Source organism: Loxodonta africana, chromosome 10 (genome assembly GCF_030014295.1).
Source record: "Loxodonta africana isolate mLoxAfr1 chromosome 10, mLoxAfr1.hap2, whole genome shotgun sequence".
Lineage (NCBI taxonomy): Eukaryota > Metazoa > Chordata > Mammalia > Proboscidea > Elephantidae > Loxodonta > Loxodonta africana.
Window position 1 is genome coordinate 51,061,255 of NC_087351.1, and position 18,973 is coordinate 51,080,227.

The 18,973-nt window shown below is 37.8% G+C and overlaps 1 protein-coding gene across 1 annotated transcript; it reads right to left on the minus strand.

Annotated features, from left to right (window-relative positions):
- Positions 1-244: 244 nt before the first annotated feature.
- TRAPPC6B (trafficking protein particle complex subunit 6B) lies at positions 245-18,587 on the minus strand. The gene is made up of 6 exons (XM_010588603.3): positions 18,480-18,587; positions 10,943-11,010; positions 10,102-10,219; positions 8,699-8,782; positions 6,758-6,851; positions 245-5,627 (listed from the first exon to the last, which is right to left on the minus strand). Exons 1-6 carry the CDS (start codon positions 18,558-18,560, stop codon positions 5,596-5,598), a joined length of 477 nt encoding a protein of 158 aa, XP_010586905.2. The 5' UTR covers positions 18,561-18,587; the 3' UTR covers positions 245-5,595.
- Between the last annotated feature and the right edge of the window lie 386 nt (positions 18,588-18,973).

The window sequence follows — 18,973 nt, forward strand, 5'->3', positions numbered from 1 at the left end:
TAAAATTATTGGATGGTAGAAACTATAATCGTAGATAGAAAAATGTTTTAGAAAGGCAGAAAAATCTTTTTGAAATTATTGGTAAAGATCAAGTTAACCTGTGTCTGTACTTAGATTGGAGCCCTGGTGGTGCAATAGTTATGGCTGCTAACCAAAAGGCTGGCAGTTCAAGTCCACCAGTTGCTCCTTGGAAACCCTATGGGGGCAGTTCTACTCTGTCCTGTAGGGTAGCTATGAGTCAGAATCAACTCGACGGCAACAGGTTTCGGGATTTTTTTTTTTTAATATATATATATATATAATATTTCCCAAAATATGTGCCCTAGAATACTGGTTTATGTGAGCTGCTGGTGTTTCTTGAGCAAATGGTACTCTGATCAAATCCTAGGTTAAATAAAATTAAGCTATTACTGTTTCATTTTTCCAAACCTGCAACATGCCACTGATACACATTAAGAACCTTCAGAAGAGGCTCAAATACATTTCAAAATATATTTGGTCACAGACTTCATTTTTCAGAGTACTTGAAAAAGTTTAGTAGGTTCTACCTAGTTTCTTCATTAACTCTGATTACCCCAAAATTTGTGCCAATCTCAGTTTATTCAACCAGTTTGATGTTCACCCAGGCCTGAGGCCAACTCCCATCTTAACTATATTGTGGTGGGAGTCAGAAATAATTCAACAAGCAACCTTGGCTCTAGAATATTGATTCTCCTATTTACTGCATGATACTGGGTTCTGACAAGCCAACTCCAGACCTGTATCCTCTGCATGAGGATGGACTGCTAGACACTGGAGTGATTGGGCCACATCAGCATGGTCAGTGCTGTCTTTATTGTATGTTGTTCACACAATGATTTTCTACTCTTGAAACATATCTGCTCTTTAAAACAAGTTTTCTGTGTCTTCATTTAGGGCCCTTGATAACTATAATTAAAGTCATGCAAAAGTACACTGAAATTTAAACTGCTTTCTAATTGCCAAGGGGTTACGAACCAGAATGTTCTGTGTGATATTTTTATTCTTTATTTACATTTATACATACGAAGACACTGTGCTATTTTACATGGATTATCTGAAATTTTACACGAATACTATGATTATCCCTATAAGAGTTTTTAACCTGGCATCCATAAACTGGAATGGGAAAAGTATTGCCTCAGCTGTTACTTAGTATTTCCTTCAATTATGGATATAGCCGATAAACTGTTACTTTGTTAGAACAAGTAGAAGTCACGAATGTTTTCATACTAAATTGTAGTTGCAGATAGCTCTAACTTCAAAATTATGGAAGTAGTTTAACACTGTGAAAATGTCAGTATCACCCAAAGGGATATACAGATATAATGCAATCCTGATCTAAATCCCAACAACATTCTTTAACAAGATAGAAAAACTAATCACTAACTTTAATCACTAACATTATTAAAAAAGAAGAACAAAACAGGAGGCCTCACGCCACCTGATTTCAGAGCCTACTATACAACCATGGTACTCAGAACTGCCTGGTACGGGTACAACAGATACACAGACCAATGAAACAGAATTGAGAACCCAGATGTAAATCCATCCACCTACACACAGCTGATCTTTGACAAAGAACCAAAGCTTACTGAATGGGGAAGAGACAGTCTCTTCAATAAATAATGCTGGCAAAACTGGATATATAGAAAAATGATACAATCCATAACACATCGCACACAAACTAACTCAAAATTGATCGAAGACCTAATTATAAAGCCTAAAACTATAAAGATTACAGAGAAAAAAATAGGGACAACACTAGGGGCCCTAATATATGGCAAAACAGAATAACAAACATAATTGAAAATGCACACACAGCAGAAGATGAACTAGATAAATGGGACCTCCTAAAAATTAAACTTACGCACAACAAAAGACTTCTCCAAAAGAGTAAAAAGAGAACCTACAGATTGGGCAAGTTTCTTTGGCTACAACATATCCAATAAGGGTCTATAAAATTTATAGAAAACTTCAACATCTCAAAAAAAAACAATCCAATTAAATGGGCAAAGCAGCCCAGAACGACTAGATGGTGCCGGTTACCACCACCAACTGCTCTAGCAGAGATCATAATAGAGAGTCCTGGACAAAGCGGAAGAAAAAATGTAGAACAAAATTCAAGTTCATACAAAGACCAGCCTTGCTCATCTGACAGACTGGAGAAACCCCAAGACCATGGCCCCTGGACACTCTTTTAAAAAACTCAGTACTGAAGTCAATCCTGAGGTTCACCCTTCAGCCAAAGATTAGACAGGTCTATAGGGCCAAAAATAAGGGACATGCTTCAGAGTTTAATCATGTATACGTGAAAAATGGGCACACCAGCCCAAAAGCAAAGACAAGAAGGCAGGAAGGGACAGGAAAACTGTACAAATGGAAACAGGGAACCAGGGGTGGAGAAGGGGGAGAGTGTTGCCACATTGCGGGGCTGGCAACCAATGTCTCAAAACAATTTGAGTATTAACCATTTAATGAGAGACTAATTTACTATGTAAATTTTCACCTAAATAACAATTAAAAAAAAAGATTACACAGGAAAAATACAAAATGGGCACAGGATATGAAGACACTTGAGCTGCTAACATGAAGAAATGCTTGCAAATCATCAACAATTAGAGAGATGCAAATTAAAACTACAATGAGATACCCTCTCATCCCCCACATTACTGGCATTAATCAAAATAACAAATGTTGGCAAGGTTGTGGGGGAACTGAAACTTACACACTGCCAGTGGGAAGGTAAAATGGTACAGTCACTATGGAAAATGGTATGGCGCTTCCTCAAAAAGCTAGAAATAGAAATACCATGTGATCCAGCAATCCAACTCCTAGGTATATAACCTAAAGAAATAAGAACCATGACATGAATAGAAACATTATACCCATGTTTACTGCAGCATTATTCACAATAGCAAAAAGATGGCCCAAAGTGCCCATCAACAGACAAATGGATTAACAAACTGTGGTACATACACAATGGAATACTATGTGACAATGAAGAATTACAAATCTGCAAAACATCTCACAACATGGATAAATAACAGAGGAAATTATGCTGAGTGAAATAAGTCACTTGCAAAAGGACAAATATTGTATAAGGCTGCTATTACAAAGTAACAACAAAAAGTTTACACAGGGGAAAAAAAATTATTTGATGGTTACCAGGAATGGCAGAGGGAGAGAGGGAAAATTACCAAATATATAGTACACATGATTTAATATTAGTGAAGGGAAAGGCAATACATAACATGGGAGAAGTCAGCACAACGTGACCAAGGCAAGAAAGGACAATGAGAGGAATGCAGGAATAAAGGACAACTATGGAGCCCTGGTGGCGCAGTGGTTAAGGTCGGCAGTTTGAATCCACCACTGCTCCTTGAAAACCCTACAGGGCAGTTCTACTCTGTCCTATAGGGTTGCTAAGAGTCAGAATCTACCCCAATAATAGGTTTGGTTTTGGTAATGGTAACTACTACTGTAGCATAGACAATCCTGCGACAATAGTGTTAACAAACAATAATTTATGAATGGATATATAGATATGCCAAGAGGTGAGGGAGGATGTAAGAGAGCATACCCACTGGCAGATACAGGTTTGGTGGTGGAAATTTCTAACACATGACTGTAGGTGCTCCTCATATATTAATATAGGTAATACAGCACACAAGTGGCAGTCAGGGAAACCTCTTAGACATACAAAATACTTTGCAGAATGAAGTTCACAAGCTCGAAGGCAAAGTATCATAGACGGGGGACATCTACGTCAATTGGCACAACATAGTTCTTAAAGACAATGTTATGCATTCTACTTTGGTGAGTAACATCTAGGGTCTTAAAAGCTTGCAAGTGATTATCTAAGACACAACTATTGGTCTCTTCCAGTCCAGAGCAAAGGAGAGTGAAAAAAATCAAAGACTCAAGGGAGCAATCAGTCCAAAGGACTAATGGACCACACGAACCACAGTCTATACCACCCCATGACCGGAAGAACTAGATGGTGCCTGGCTATCCCTACTAACCACTCTGACAGGGATTTCGGTAAAGGGTCCTGGGCCGAGTGGGCAAAAAATGTAGAACAAAAGATCAAATTCACAAAAAAGTCCAGACTTAATGGTCTGACAGAGAATGAAGAAACCCCTGAGACTATGGCCCTAAGACACCCTTCTGACCTGGAACTGAAGTTGTTCCTGGAGATCATCTTTCAGCCAAACAACAGACAAGCCCATAAAATAAATAACATCCAAGAGGAACATGCTCCTTAGAACAAGAAAAAAAACCTGGCCTTCTCACCACAAAAGTAGCATAGATAGGTCCTAGGAATGGAAGAGGCAAGATACCACGTAAGCACTGACCCCCAGGAAGATATGGCTCAGTGAATGTTACTTTTTTTTTTTAAACATTAAATACCTTTTTTTTCCAAAATTTTTCTTTATCTTATTTTTGAGAATATATACAGCAAAACACCCACCAATTCAACAGGTTCTACATGTACAATTTAGTTACACTGCTTATATTCTTCAAGTTGTGCAACACTTCTCATTTTCCTTTTCTGAGTTATTCCTCCCTCATTAACATAAACTTACTGCCCCCTAAGATTCCTATCTAATCTTTTGAGTTATTGCTGTCACTTTGTTCCCATATAGATAGTTCTTGAAAGAGCACAATGCTGAAGGCAGACCTTTTTTCTAGTTAAGCTACTGTTTGGTTTTAAAAAGACTTCAGGGGATGATAGTTTGAATGATTCAATTATTCACCCATCCTTCCTTGAGGAAGAGTGAATAAGGGAATAAAGATAAAGATGGAAGAAACCTCAGCATTTTCATGCATGAGGAAAAGTTGAAAGTCATAGCTATAATGAGAAAGTGAGAAGTATAAAAATTCCTTCCCAACACACATTTAAACTAATTATATTTCACTTTGATTACGTTAATGGAGTTCTAAAGGATTGGATTTTATTAAAGGGAAATTAAGTTTTAAGCAATTTAGGCAGTTAGCTATATATTATGTATCAGATACATAATACATACACGACATTCTAATACAAGTATAAAACTTTTACTAGAAATAAATTATAAGCAATATATTAAAAATTTAACTTACTGTATTTATACTGTTTGCTTTTTTAATATCTAAAACAAATTAATACTCTATTGCTTGTTAATTCTTACACAAATTATCTGGATTGGTGCATGCTTTTCTTTATGCTAATTCAGCACTCATTTGGCTTCTCTATCTGTGGTTAAATACAAATTACTATAAGCAAATAAAAATGTCTAAGGGTCCTGTGTGCTAGTGTTTGGTTATTTTGAAATTGAGTTTTCATTGCGAGTCACATCAGTAAACTACATTATGGTGGGATGACCCTGTATCTGTTTTAACTTGGTCTGTGCTAAATTAATAAAATACAACCTACTCTTAACAGTTAAGAATGCATCCTTCATCATATAAGTTAGCAAATACCTTACATTAATACAAACTTCCAACAATATAATTACATCATTGCTACTTGGAATACTTTATACATGAATAATTTATCTCTTTACACTGTTGAAGTGTTGAATTCAGTATATCCTACAGCTTCTGTATCATCACCTGAAATTTGCCTAAAAAAGAAAACAGGAAAAATCATTTTTTTTTTACTTTACTTACAAAGGAAACAAGTCTAAAGATCAACTTTCTGTTCTATTTACGAAGTACTTTCAACCAATAGGAAACCCTGGTGGCGTAGTGGTTAAGAGCTACGGCTGCTAACCAAAAGGCTGGCAGTTCGAATCCACCAGGCGCTCCTTGGAAACTCTATGGGGGAGTTCCACTCTGCCCGGTGGGTTGCTATGAGTCAGAATCAGCTTGACAGCAATGGTTTTTTTTTTTTTTTTCAGTCAATAAACTTGCTGTGTCAAACAACTTTTTACACCCTTCACGATATTCAATAAATTCCATTTTTATGGGATGATTATCTGGTTTGTGGGTAGATGCCTTTGTTTCTCTGTGATTCCTACCTTTTGAGTATTTCCCTGCTGATTATCACTATGAATGGAAAGGTGATACATTGAATCCCAAGTCAGTTTTTTTCTTTGTAGCTCCAGTGAGAAGATTTTTGGGAAGAAGTTCAGTGATAAAAGATTAAGAGTTGGCTTCATCTAGCCTGATGTAATGGATATATTCTAGAAAGCTGTTTAAATATTATAAGCACGTTTTCAGTGCTACAGGGAAATTTGTGCTTAGAATGCTGCAGAAAATTTTCCTTTAAAAGTTAAGAATCATCTCTTGAGTGTTCAAGTGATCTTATAAATTTGTATTTGTTTAGCAGATTTTCTAAATCATTGACTATTTTGAATTAAAAAATCATTGAATATGACCAGCCCAGGGGCAAGGGTGAGAATGCAAGAGGGGACACAGGAAAGCTTGACAAATGGAAATGGGAACCCAAAGTCGAGAAGGGAAGAGTGTTGACATGTTGTGGGGTTGGCAACCAATGTCACAAAACAATGTGTGTATTAATTTTTTAATGAGAAAACTAACTTGCTCTGTAAACCTCCCCCTGAACACAATTTTAAAAAAAAATCATTGACTATGAATATAAGTATGCTACATATTACTACATGAAATGTTAAACAGAAAAAAGGTAAAATGAAATGCTGTTAGCATTTTAAACGTCCTCTAACTAAAAACAAACAAAAAGGCTGAAAAAATTCATTAAAAACATTTACGAGTAATTTGAATTTCAACTTACACGCAGGCATTGAAGACACTTCTGCTGTTACAATACTTTTTATTCCCAGATTTGATAAGCCACCTCTGATTAAGCCACATGTAAATGCTAAATACTAAAAAGGAAAAAAATGTTGTAAAAAATTAAGTATTTACTAAAATAGTAATGCTAATGATAAATAGGACATTTAGGTAAGCCACGCTATCAATAAATCATTGCTGACTATTTAAATTAAGTGTTGTGGAAAAACAACTGTTCGAATTACTGAAAAATCTGATTGTTAGAAGATTTTTGGCGGGACATTTCTTTTGATAATCCAATATCCAAACATCTTTCCTATTTTAGGGGTATCTCTGGATAAGTGGAAAGGGAAACCCCACTTCTCACTATGGAAGCCATGCTTGGCCATAATGGAGGGCAAATATTTTCCTTCCCAACTCCTTGGCAGCTACAGCGTGGGCATATGACTTAAGCTCAGCCAGTTGGAAAGTGCTACTGGTATCTAGTGGGTAGAAGTCAGAGATGATGCTAAACATCCTATAATGCCCAGGACAGTCCCCCACAATGAAGAATTACCTAGTTCAACATACCAATAGTATTGAAGTTGAGAAACCCTGTCATACAGAAATAAAGGGGGAATGGGACTTAGTTACAGCAGACAGAGCCAGCACAAAAATAGAGATTGAAACATAAATAATTCAGGGACTTTTGATTATCCACATTTTTGTATTATGTGATGTTCAACAATAAACAATATACCTACAAATGACATAACATATTATTGCTATTTTATATTTAATATATACATAAATGAGTACTGTTAAGTAACTGGATCTGGTGTCATGAAATTTCTAACTGAAAGAGACCTTAGAGAGTATCTATCCCAAGACTTCTTAACCAGGGAATCTATGAACCCTCTGAAAAGCAAAATCACTATATATGTGCATATTTATGCTGAGAGAGGGACCACAGCTTTCATCAAATTCTCAAAGATGTCCTGAACAACAAAATAGTTAAAAATCCCTTATCTGGTCCAACTTCCTCTTTTCACAACTGAAGAAACTAAGACCTCCCCCACAAAAAAATTTAAGTGAGATCTAGAAACATTAACATAAGGTTAAGTTAGTAGAGAAATGAAAAAACATATGTTAACCATTAAAAAAAATCCCCCCCATTATTAGAACTTGGACACCCCAAAAATATGGAAAATAAGCCCTCCTGAATCAGTGAAACTACAGTAAATTATGAAACTATCATGTCCAGTTCATTGACTCAGTTTATCAACATCTTAAAACCTGTAATAACCATTTAATAAGTATCTCCTATGTGACTCAATGGCAATGGGTTATATGCAAAGTACCATGTTAAGCACTTTATAGACATTTAAACCTCAAAATAATCTTATACACATTTTATTAATTAGGACATTAAGGTCCAGAGGGGTTACATAACCTAATCAATGTGACAGATCTGTAAGTTGTCAGCTTTCTTTAATAAATCTAACTACTTATTCTTTAATTTCTACACAAATATTCTTAACACGCAATATGTATTCTTAGAAACAAATGTTAATTATACTTAAAACATTTTTTTTTTAATCTAGCACAAGAGATCCTAAATATAAACCCTGTGGTGAATAATTCTGTAGCACTAAAATCAGTTTTATAAGCTTCAGTATCTTCTAACACATCTAACCTATCTTTAAGAATCTACCATGAATCTACATTTCGTTGGCATTCAGCTGTGTTTCTTTAATCAGTAACCACAAGCATACTTACCTACAGTTTAGCAGAAGTTATTTTAACATGAAAAATATGTTCTATTTTATAGAAAAACTCTCAAACAAAAAAGAACAACTTTAAAACATATTTTTAATTAATTGTTATGATTGGTATTGTATTTTTCACTATAGTTCTACACTCTCCTTAACAGAAAATCCCAATCTTCCGTTCCATTAAATACCTTAGATGCGTGTTCTAAATACTGTTTTCCTGCAGACATCTGAGTAAGCAGACGAAATTTGTTGTCTTGAAGTACATAGATTCCCTGTTCCAAAAAAAAGAAAAAAGACACTCAAAGTCAATGTAGGGTGCAGTACTTAAAAGTTATCTTATCCTTATAAAACAAAGAATTTATTTTAAGTTATTAAAACTCTCCATTGGTCAGATTGTTTTTTTAAATAAAGGAGTTCTGCAATGTTCAAGTTTAAGAACTGTGGGTTCACTATTTTTAACACTAAGATTTTTTAGTGCTTTTAGACACTGAAGATACAAAGCTGCATAAGGCATTGCCCCTATCATTAAAAATCTCAGTCTAAAAAGCCCTGGTGGCACAATAGTTAAGCACTTGGCTGCTACTGACTGCTAACCAAAAGGTCTGCAGTTCAAACCCACCAGTTCCTTCTCGGGAGAAAAGACCTGGTGATCTGTTCCTGTATAGATTACAGCCTAGGGAATGCTATGGGACAGTTCTACTCTGTCCTATAGGGTCACGATGAGTCAGAAGCAACTTGAGGGCACATAATAACAACAGTACAAAGAAATTAGTAATGCATATCCAGCTGAAATGAAGTTGTATATTATTAAATCATATCCGAAAAGTCAATAATCAGAGTTACTTCTTCCCATTAGCATTTCAAATAATTTCAAGCTAAGGCTGGTATTGTTACATGAAAAAAACGAATTATATTGGTAGTTATTTCTTGTTGTTAGTTGCCATTGAGTCGATTCTAACTCACGGAGGCCCCATGTGTGCAGAGTAGAACTGCTCCATAGGGTTTTCACGGCTGTAACCTTTTGGAAGCAGATCACAGGCCTGCTTTGGGCCTAGTAGTTAAGCGCTTAACCATTTGCATCACCCAGGGACTCCTTGGTAGCTAAAAAAAAAATTTAGCTACTAGATAATTATTTTTATTTTTAATTGAATCATAATGCCAAATCAACCCTAAATATTTCAGTTTTAGAAAATAAACTGAATCCATTTTAAATTTATAGCTTTCTATGCAGTCTGTTAATTTTTATAGCAACAAAATATTTTAAGAATAGAAAATAATATGATAGCAAAATTTTTTTTCTTGAACTATGAAAATTATTTAAGAGTCTAGAACCTGTATCATTCTGACATTTGCTACTTTCTAAAACTTAGAATAACTTATTTAATTGGCAGAAAGGAACAGCTATCATACTGTCTCTTCGTCTATTCACTGTATTAAAGAGAAAAAAAAAACTAATGATTAATAAAAAACATAAGAGAAATACTCCAAAGTTTACTGGAAATTATTTTAAGTTTTAAATAATAAGTAAATCCTTAAGTAGGACAGATAAATTAAAAGGACTTATACTGTAGTCTTTAACTTATCTAAATACCTGATGATTTGTCCTTAGATTGTCGATTTGTTTCTTGAATACTGTAGTCCAAAAATCTTTACAAATGAACTTCATGATATCTAACTCATCCTTGAACCTTGCAGTATCTTTTGTAAACCTAAAAAGATCAACTAGAAGTAATACAGTATTTTTCCTCCAAAGAAAGCTAGAGGGACAAATCATTAATTTCCAAATGCCAGAACAGCACTGAACATTTACTAAAAATCATAAAGTGACAAGCACCAAGCAAACTAAATTTCATTACACTCTGTTATAGAATTATGGTACCTAAAATTAGTCTAATGTTGTAGCTACTACAATTTTAGGTACAATTCATTCTAGCACAACAACAAAAAAAAGAGCTGAGCATGATCATGGTTTTGTTATACAAAATATAATCAGAGTTCAACTATTCAGATATTGGAAAGGAATACTAAAAGAGAATTAATCTGCAAATTGGAAGATTATCACATGCATAAACATATATTCTAAGGCATTTCCATCCCTATATATTTAAACAAAATCCTACTCAGGTTACAGACTCGGCTAGGCCTTAAGTAGGAAATACACAAGATTTTAATATGTGTTTCAATACACTAAAGTTTCTGAAAAAAAAAATATATATATACATTTTCTTCAATTATTAAAACATAAAAGTCAGAAAACTGAGTTAGAATAGCATCTGACTTAAAAAGAAATTTCAATCTGTGAATTAACAGAGAACAATTGATAATTCAGGAATTAAAATTAGTATCATCTCAAGTTTTATGCAATCTTTTGAAATGGATCATCTTTACTCATAACCTACCTTTAAGAAATTTTTCAAATCCATACTGCTCACCTTTCTATCAATCCTTGTCCCACTCGAAACCCCATGTTTTCCAGCTTAGTAATACATCGTCCATTTTCCTATTTTAAAAAAAATAATAATTTTGAATACTTTTAGAATGCCAGAATTTCAGTATTCAAAAATTTTTTAATGTTAGCTAAAAATATTAATGTAAATATTTACATTTTTTCCAGTGAAATATTTTAAGAAATGGTGATCCTAATTATCCCTCCAATTTTTTTTCCATTTTCAACCATTCTTCCTCTCTCTTAGCTTATAAAACCTGGTATCACCTTAGGCTTTTTTTAGTTGGTCTTCCTTTTATATGGAAACCCTGGTGGCGTAGTGATTAAGTGCTACAGCTGCTAACCAAATGGTTGGCAGTTCGAATCCACCAGGTGCTCCTTGGAAACTCATGGGGCAGTTCTACTCTGTCCTATAGGATGGCTATAAGTCGGAATCAATTCAACAGTAATGGGTTTATAGGGTCGCTATGAGTTGGAATCGACTCCACAGCAACGGGTTTTTTGGTTTTTCCTTTTATACTGTCACTAAGTTCTATTGTTCCTTGTTTCAAAATGTCTCTTAAGAGTTATCCATGCTTCCTAATTCTCAGTGTTTCTTAGTTGATGATTCCACCCTGTTACACCTGGAATCCCGCAATTACTTTCCTCTACCTTTGGCAATTTCATCCAATCTTAAGGCTATAAATACCACCTCCATGCTGAAGACTCCCAAAGTCCTCTGGATGAACTACAGAGTCCTATATAATCTGGACCCCCATAGCCTCAACCTTCTACTCTTCTCCACACTCACTCTGGCCCGGCCACCTGGGTCTCCTTGCTGTTCCTTAACCACAACAGGCACACTTCAGTCTCAGGGCTTTTGCATGACTCCCCTCTGCCTGAAATGCTCTTCCTCCAGATAGTCACAGGACCAATCCCTTGCTTCCTTCAAGTCTTTGTTTACATGTCACCATCTCAGTGTGGCCTATTTTGACCTGATTCTTTAAAATTGTAACATCAACCCCTTTAGCTAGTGATTTGCAAAGTGGGGTCCCCAGACCAACAGCATCAGCATCACAGGGGAACTTGTTAGAAGGATGAATTCTCCAGCCCCATCCCCAACTACTGAATCAGAAACGCTGGGTGAGGGGCTCCAAGTGATTCTGATGCCCTATCCCACTTTCCGCTTAGATTGTCTCCACAGAGCTTCTTCCATTATGTAACATGCTATACATTTTACTTACTTTATATTGTGTGTCCCCCCACCCTCATCTTCTGCTAGAATACAGTGCCAAGAAGGTAGGGATTTTCATGTATTCTGAAGTCTGCTGTGTCTCCCATGCCAGGAAATGCACCATAGACCTCATTATTTGATAAACTCTAAGAAACCATGTACTCCATTTATAGACTATGACTACTAAATCTGTATTTCTAATATGGATCTTATTTGACACAGTCATCTAGATGTCCCTCAAGTTAAACATAGTCAGAATGATATTATCTTATGTCCTTGCACTGCTCTTTTTCCAAAATTCCCTAACTTCATTAACGGCACCACTATCCACCTTTCTAGCTGAACCAGAAAACTTCCATTTTCTTCACCTCCCTCCCCCACTGCAGCTCTGGAGTCTATCTTTTACATGTTTTTCAAAATCTATACTCCCTTCTCCAACCTTACTGATAAGTTAGCCCTTATCATTTCCCTCCTGGATTATAGCTACAGCCTTCTAACTGGTCCCCTTATCGACTTTTTCCCCCTTTATCTTCTACAGTAAAACCTGCAAAAGCTGAAAGCTGTGTAAGGCAGAAAGAAAATTCAAACATTTTCCACTAAAAGGAGCAACAGAAAAGTGGTTAAGCTTGCACCCTCTCAAAGGCACAAAACTTGTGAGACCCAGAAAAACAACCCAGTTCTGACTCTCACAGGTTTCACTGTGTATTTCTGGTAATACGACTTTCTAAAATTCAAATCATGTTATTTCTATACTGGATCTTTCAGTGCCCCCTCCTCCTTCTTCAGAATAAAGACCAAACTCCTTAGTATGCCATTATGTACCTTTCCTTAAATGGCCCCTGCTAGTTAACCAGGGAAACCCTGGTGGCATAGTGGTTAAGGGCTACGGCTGCTAACCAAAGGGTTGGCAGTTTGAATCCGCCAGGCGCTCCTTGGAAACTCTATAGGGCAGTTCTACTCTGTCCTGTAGGGTCGCTATGAGTCGGAATCAACTCGACGGCACTGGGTTTGTTTGGGTTTAGTTAACCAGATTCACTAACAGCAACCTACTTAGAAATATCCTTCCCTTCTACCACTCTGAAATTTCTGCAGCAACTCCAGAGCACCATCCTCTCTTGCCTCAGTACTGTTCCACATGCTGCTCCCCAGGCTGCAACGCCTTTAGAATTCAGCTCAAAGATCACATTCTCCCAGAAGCCTTCCCAGATACTCTTTCGGGCCATATGCTATCATAATACTCTGTACACACATACTGTGCTTATCACTATCCTCGATTTTTCTATTATTATCCACACTCATTCCCAAACATGCACAAGTAGAAGTGGAACTTTTAAGTAATGATGCTCTTTGTGAACCAATCTGTTTTTTGGAGGATCATCTGAGAACATATTTATTAGCTGGAAATAAACCTATATGTAAATGCTGTCAAATTCTAACTATGATCAAACAGGTTTTTGAATTGTTGTTGTTAGGTGCCGTTGAGTCATAGCAACCCTAGGTACAACAGAACAAAACACTGCCCTGTCCAACTCTACTAAATACCTCCTGATTTTGCTACTTGTTCATTTACTTTGGCATCTGTGAGTGCTCACTAGTAGGTACTAAGAATTAAATTTGAGAAAATGTTATTCATTAACATCTGCAGTGCAGTGAATTACTTAATATGGCCCTCTTGCCCATAGTCTTTGTGACTCCCACAAAATGACTGGGTGGGACTCTGCAAATAAGGTGTTTGTGGCCCACCAAGGGGATTGGACAGGCTGCTAATAATGTAAATAAGGTGCATGAAACCCTTGTGGAGGTGGGACCATGCATATAAAGTATGGAACCCTAACGAGGGGATTGGACAGGTCTGCCATCTGGCTAAGCTAAGTGGAATGCATCCTTTGGACCCAGGGTCCCTGTGCTGACAACCTCCTAGACCCAGAAGACAGACAGAGCTTTAACACCAGAGAAGACACAAAACAGCGAGAAGTGGAGGCAAACGTGGCAGGAAAATGGCAGCAGCAGAACCAGAAGACTGGTGTGAGACGGCACAGTAGGCTTCCTGGCCCATGAAGCGAGGCAGCTACAGCAGGTGAGCTGACCCATGGAGCAAGAGAGCTGAGGTCCTTCAGGCAGGAGGCTTGCTGGCAGGATGGAGTGCCTCTTGGGAACTTGGCAAAGCTAAGTTCACAGAGCCATGGAGCGAGAAAGCTGAGTCCCTTTGGGCCCGAAGCTTACTAAAGGAGCAAGGTGCCTCCTCTTGGGTGCCATTTCTTGGTGGAGCTAAAGAGTTTTGTAACACTTGCCCAAGTAGAGCAGAGGCCAGGTCGCGGACTGAGAGGAAAAGGGCAAGAGAGAGGCCTGTTTGTGGGCACAGCCGAGAAAAGGCTGCCCTGATCAAAGAACTATATACTGAGGTGTTTCTGATCCTGAATTGTAACCTGTTACTTCCCTAATAAGCCCCCTAACTGAGTATGATCTGTGAGTTCTGTGTGGCCATTACAATGAATTATTGAACCTAATAGAGAAGTAGGATGTCTGAGGAGGGACAGCTGACACTAAAATTGATAAAAACGTTGAAGAGAGGAGGTATGTCTGACCTCCGCCTCATAGCAATCAGCTTTAGGCTGGTGTTGACCTTGATTCTCTCTCTTCCCCCTCATGAAGTTAGATAAAGTCTGACACTGACACCACCATGCCATTTTCACATAGTTTTATCCATTCTCCATAAATTGGGAAATACCTAATTATTTAACTTTTAGAGATTTTTTTCTGTTCAAACATAGTTTAAGAATCACTGACTTGGAGGGTGAAAACATTGGTTCTTTCCTCTATTTCACTTCAAAACTTATGACTCTAGGTCTGAAAAGATATAAAACCATTTCTGTATGACAAGATTGTATGTGTATTTCTTTCACATTTTTTATTATGAAAAATTTCAAGCATACTCAAAGTAGAGATGCCAATAAAATAAACCACTATACACCCAGATTCAACACTAATACAATAAACCACTATATACCCAGATTCAACAATTATCAAGACTTCCACATAAATATTTTTAATCATTTTTTTAATATGTACTTTCAATTTTTTCCCCACTAAAACATATTGCAATAGGGAAAGGAAGTTTTTAGTTTAAACAACACAAAACTTACGGATTTCCTTTCCCTTATATTACTAGTAAAAAAAAAAAAATTATATATATATATATATATATTACTAGTACACCTCTTAAATCATCAGCCGTGATTAGAACAAGTTTGCTTTGTTTCATTTATAGTTAACCCATCGGAACAAAAGAGGGATTTTAAAAAAGAAGATTTTCCTGGGAAAGAGTTGGAAGAAGAAAAGAAAGTAGGGAGAAGAGAATGAAGAGAATGCATACTTGGTGGGTGGAGGAGGTGGATTTTACGATAATAGAGTAAAAGAGTAAAGGGAAAGCTAACTTTGCAAGAACAGCAAGCATCTGCTACTCATCATTGAGCACAGAGTACTAAACATTGATAGCTGTTAGTTGTTGATAATGATCAAATTAAAAGTTTGTAACTTATGAAAAATCTCTATTATAGATGGGTCTGAGTAAGAATAGAATTTGCTTCATTTCCAATACTCTTCTTGATGTCTTCCTAATGATCTCTTCAAATGCATCATACCTATCCTTTCTGTAGTTTACAAACTGGCAGCACCTTTTCTTAGCTGTCCCAAAAAAAAAAAGGTACCAAAAATTCAACCTGTCCCCAAATAATTCATTACCTTCATCTATCTCTTTGTTTTCCTTTATTTCCTCTCCTGATTAATGGCACCACCATCAACCTAGCTGCTCAAGCTAAAAGTCTGCGGATAATTTTAAACCCCCACTTCCATGCCTAACCAAGTGTTGTAGAGTCTACCTCCTATCAAACATATTCTCTCCTCCTCTTCTCACTATCTCTGTCTTAATTCAGATCCTCATTATCTCCTGCCTGGACTCCTGCAATAACGGATCTGCTCACTGCAATGATCTTCCCTCTCCAATCCAAACACTGGATTATCTTTCTAAAATGAAAATGGGCCCTCCTTAAAAATCTTTCACTGAGAGTTCAGATTCTTTGGCTAAGAATGCAAGGCTCTTTCTAGCCTCAGTTCTCAATACTTCTCACTCTCCATCCATACAATCTAATCACAGTGAAGTCCTTAAGCATATTTAATACACCACCCTCTTTCATACCTCTATGCCCTTACCTTTACCTAGGATGCTTTTCCTATCACCACCCTTCACCTTTTTTATCAACAGCATTACAGGAAGGCCTCCAACTTTAAGATTTTGGAATGTGTTATTTCTCAAATCCTTTACAACTCCATAATTCTATACCTAATTACCACCCAACATTTTAATTACTTATTAAATCTCTCATGAGGCAGGGGTTTTATCTTAATCATCTCGCACGGTGTTGGGCCCACAGTACACAATTAACAAATGTTTTCTGAATGAATCATTGAGTGAAAAAGAACTCCCACATATTAGAACATAACCTCCGTGAGGTGGGATTATTGTTTCATCCACTACTATATTCCCAGCTCCCAGAATGAGGCCAGGCATATAATCGTCACTGTCATAGTTTCCTGCTGCTGCTATAACAACAATACTGAGACAGATAGGGTTAACTGTTCTGGCAGAACAAATAAGCTGTTAAAACATTACCTCAAGAAGTTAGGTAAATAGGAACCACACCCTGTCAACAGAAGATAAGGTTGAAACAACCTGTGAATTACTATCTCCTTCTTAAGTGTTTTTCTAGTCCCTTCCCCCTTTACAGGCTAGGCATGCTCAGAACAAAGTGTGACCAGTGTTTAACCTTCCTTACCCCTTCGAGACAGGGAGGTAGTGCTGAAGATCAGTGAACCTGGCTATATCCCATAATTAAGTGATGCCAAGGACTGCCAAGAGGACTCTATATTGAATATCAGCGGGTTCCATCTTGGATTCCAGGTACAAGGGCAACCTTATTAGCATGCACCGCCATTCTGAGAAGTACCTGCACCTTGAAAGAAGCCCACTAAATATTCATTACTCTATTGTCTCCACTGAACCCATATAAACCCTAGCCTTACTTCCCTTTTCGGGTCAGTCTTCTGGACAGGTTTAGTTCCCCACTGACTCCTTTTGCTTGACTCAAGCAAAATAGAGCCTGCTGAAGATAAAGTTTGTCTTTTGCGTGTATTCTTCCTCGGGAAAAGACAAAGACCCTTTGTGTCAGATTGGCAATTGGTAGCAATACCACAAGCGGGTGCCTTTAAAGGACAGAAATTTACTTTCTCACAGTTTAGGAGGCTAGAAGTTCAAATTCAGAGTGTACCTTTAAAGGCAGGTCCTTTTTTTTTTGTCTACTTCTGCTTCTAGAAGCTGACAATCCTTAGAGTTCCTGGGCTTGTAGATTATCTTACTCCATCTTTATCAAAGAGCATCTGTGTTTCCCCTGTGCTTCTGTGTTTAATCTGCTCTTTCTATAATTCAGTACAGTGAAACCTGTGAAAGCCGGAACCTGTGAAAGGCAGAAACCTGTCAGAGAAGGAAAACTCAAATATTTCCTACTAAAATGAGAGAAAAATGGTAAAACTGCACCCTGTCAAAGGTGGAAAACTTGCAGATCCCGAAATACTAGGCCATTCCGTTGAGTTCTGGCTCTTATAGGTTTCACTGTAATTAGATTTACAGTCTACGACCTGCATTGGTGTGGTCTCATTAACATAACAAAGAAAATCCTATTTCCAAACAGAATTACATCCACTTGTATAGGGGTCAGAATACCAACACATACTTTTAGAGGACACAATTCAATCCACAACCGTCACTAAATAAATATTTTCTAAATTAACGTAATTTGTGTTTCCTAATCACCATAACGCCTGCAAACTTTCCTACGTTTGACCTCATACCCTCATTAGGCTCCTGTTCACCTGTTGTATAGTGCGAGCCAGAGATGCAGACGGAGGGACAGGATACTCAGGCTAGTACAGTGGACGGCTCGGAAGTGCTGCAAGTGCCAGCAAAATGAAGTAGAAGTGCCCAATCAGCTCTGCAGTTAACCCTGCCGTAAATCATGGTAGGAGCACTAAAAGAAAATCTGTGACCTGCAGGACACAGGTAGAGGTACGGACAAAAAAGAATCAGACGAAAGAAGAAAGGATGAAAGACAGCTAACAGGTCCAAAGGCTTAGGACACCTGGAGGTGGACCAGTTTGGCTACACCTCGGGAGTATCTGGCGGCGATGGAACAGAGACTTAGCAAAGAACTGAGGACAAACAGGGAATGCCACCGCAAGGGCGTGTGGCAGCACTCACCACCTCCCCCTGTTCCGCGGACTTGTACACTCCAGACACCATCTCGTTATGCAGAAGCAAAAACAACGCCTCGTCCGCCATTTCCTGCTTATTCTTCAAAGCTCTAGGTTTCTGCTCCTGTTTGGGCCGAGCCCGGAGGTTCCGGTTCGGGCCAGAGCAACTTGGCCAGAGTCGCAGTTGCCTCTCGCGGCCCTGTCCCCCGTTGCTAGGAGACGAAAAAATTCCCTTGGCTTCGCAAAGCTTGTGGAGTAGTAAGTTTGGTACTGGAGCAAGCCTACCCCCGGGGACACCAAGCCCTCGGACCGAACGAAAGAGTATGACAGCGACGAGAGCCAAAACCTGCCCGGGGAGACCAGAAGAGTCCCCTGGGCGGGGGGGCGTGGAAGCAACTTCCGGTCCTACTATCCCGGCGTTCCGCCAGCTCTATGATCGCTGAGTTCCGCTTTCCGGTCAGGGCTGATCAGCCAGAACCCCGACAGCGGAAAGGTTCGTCC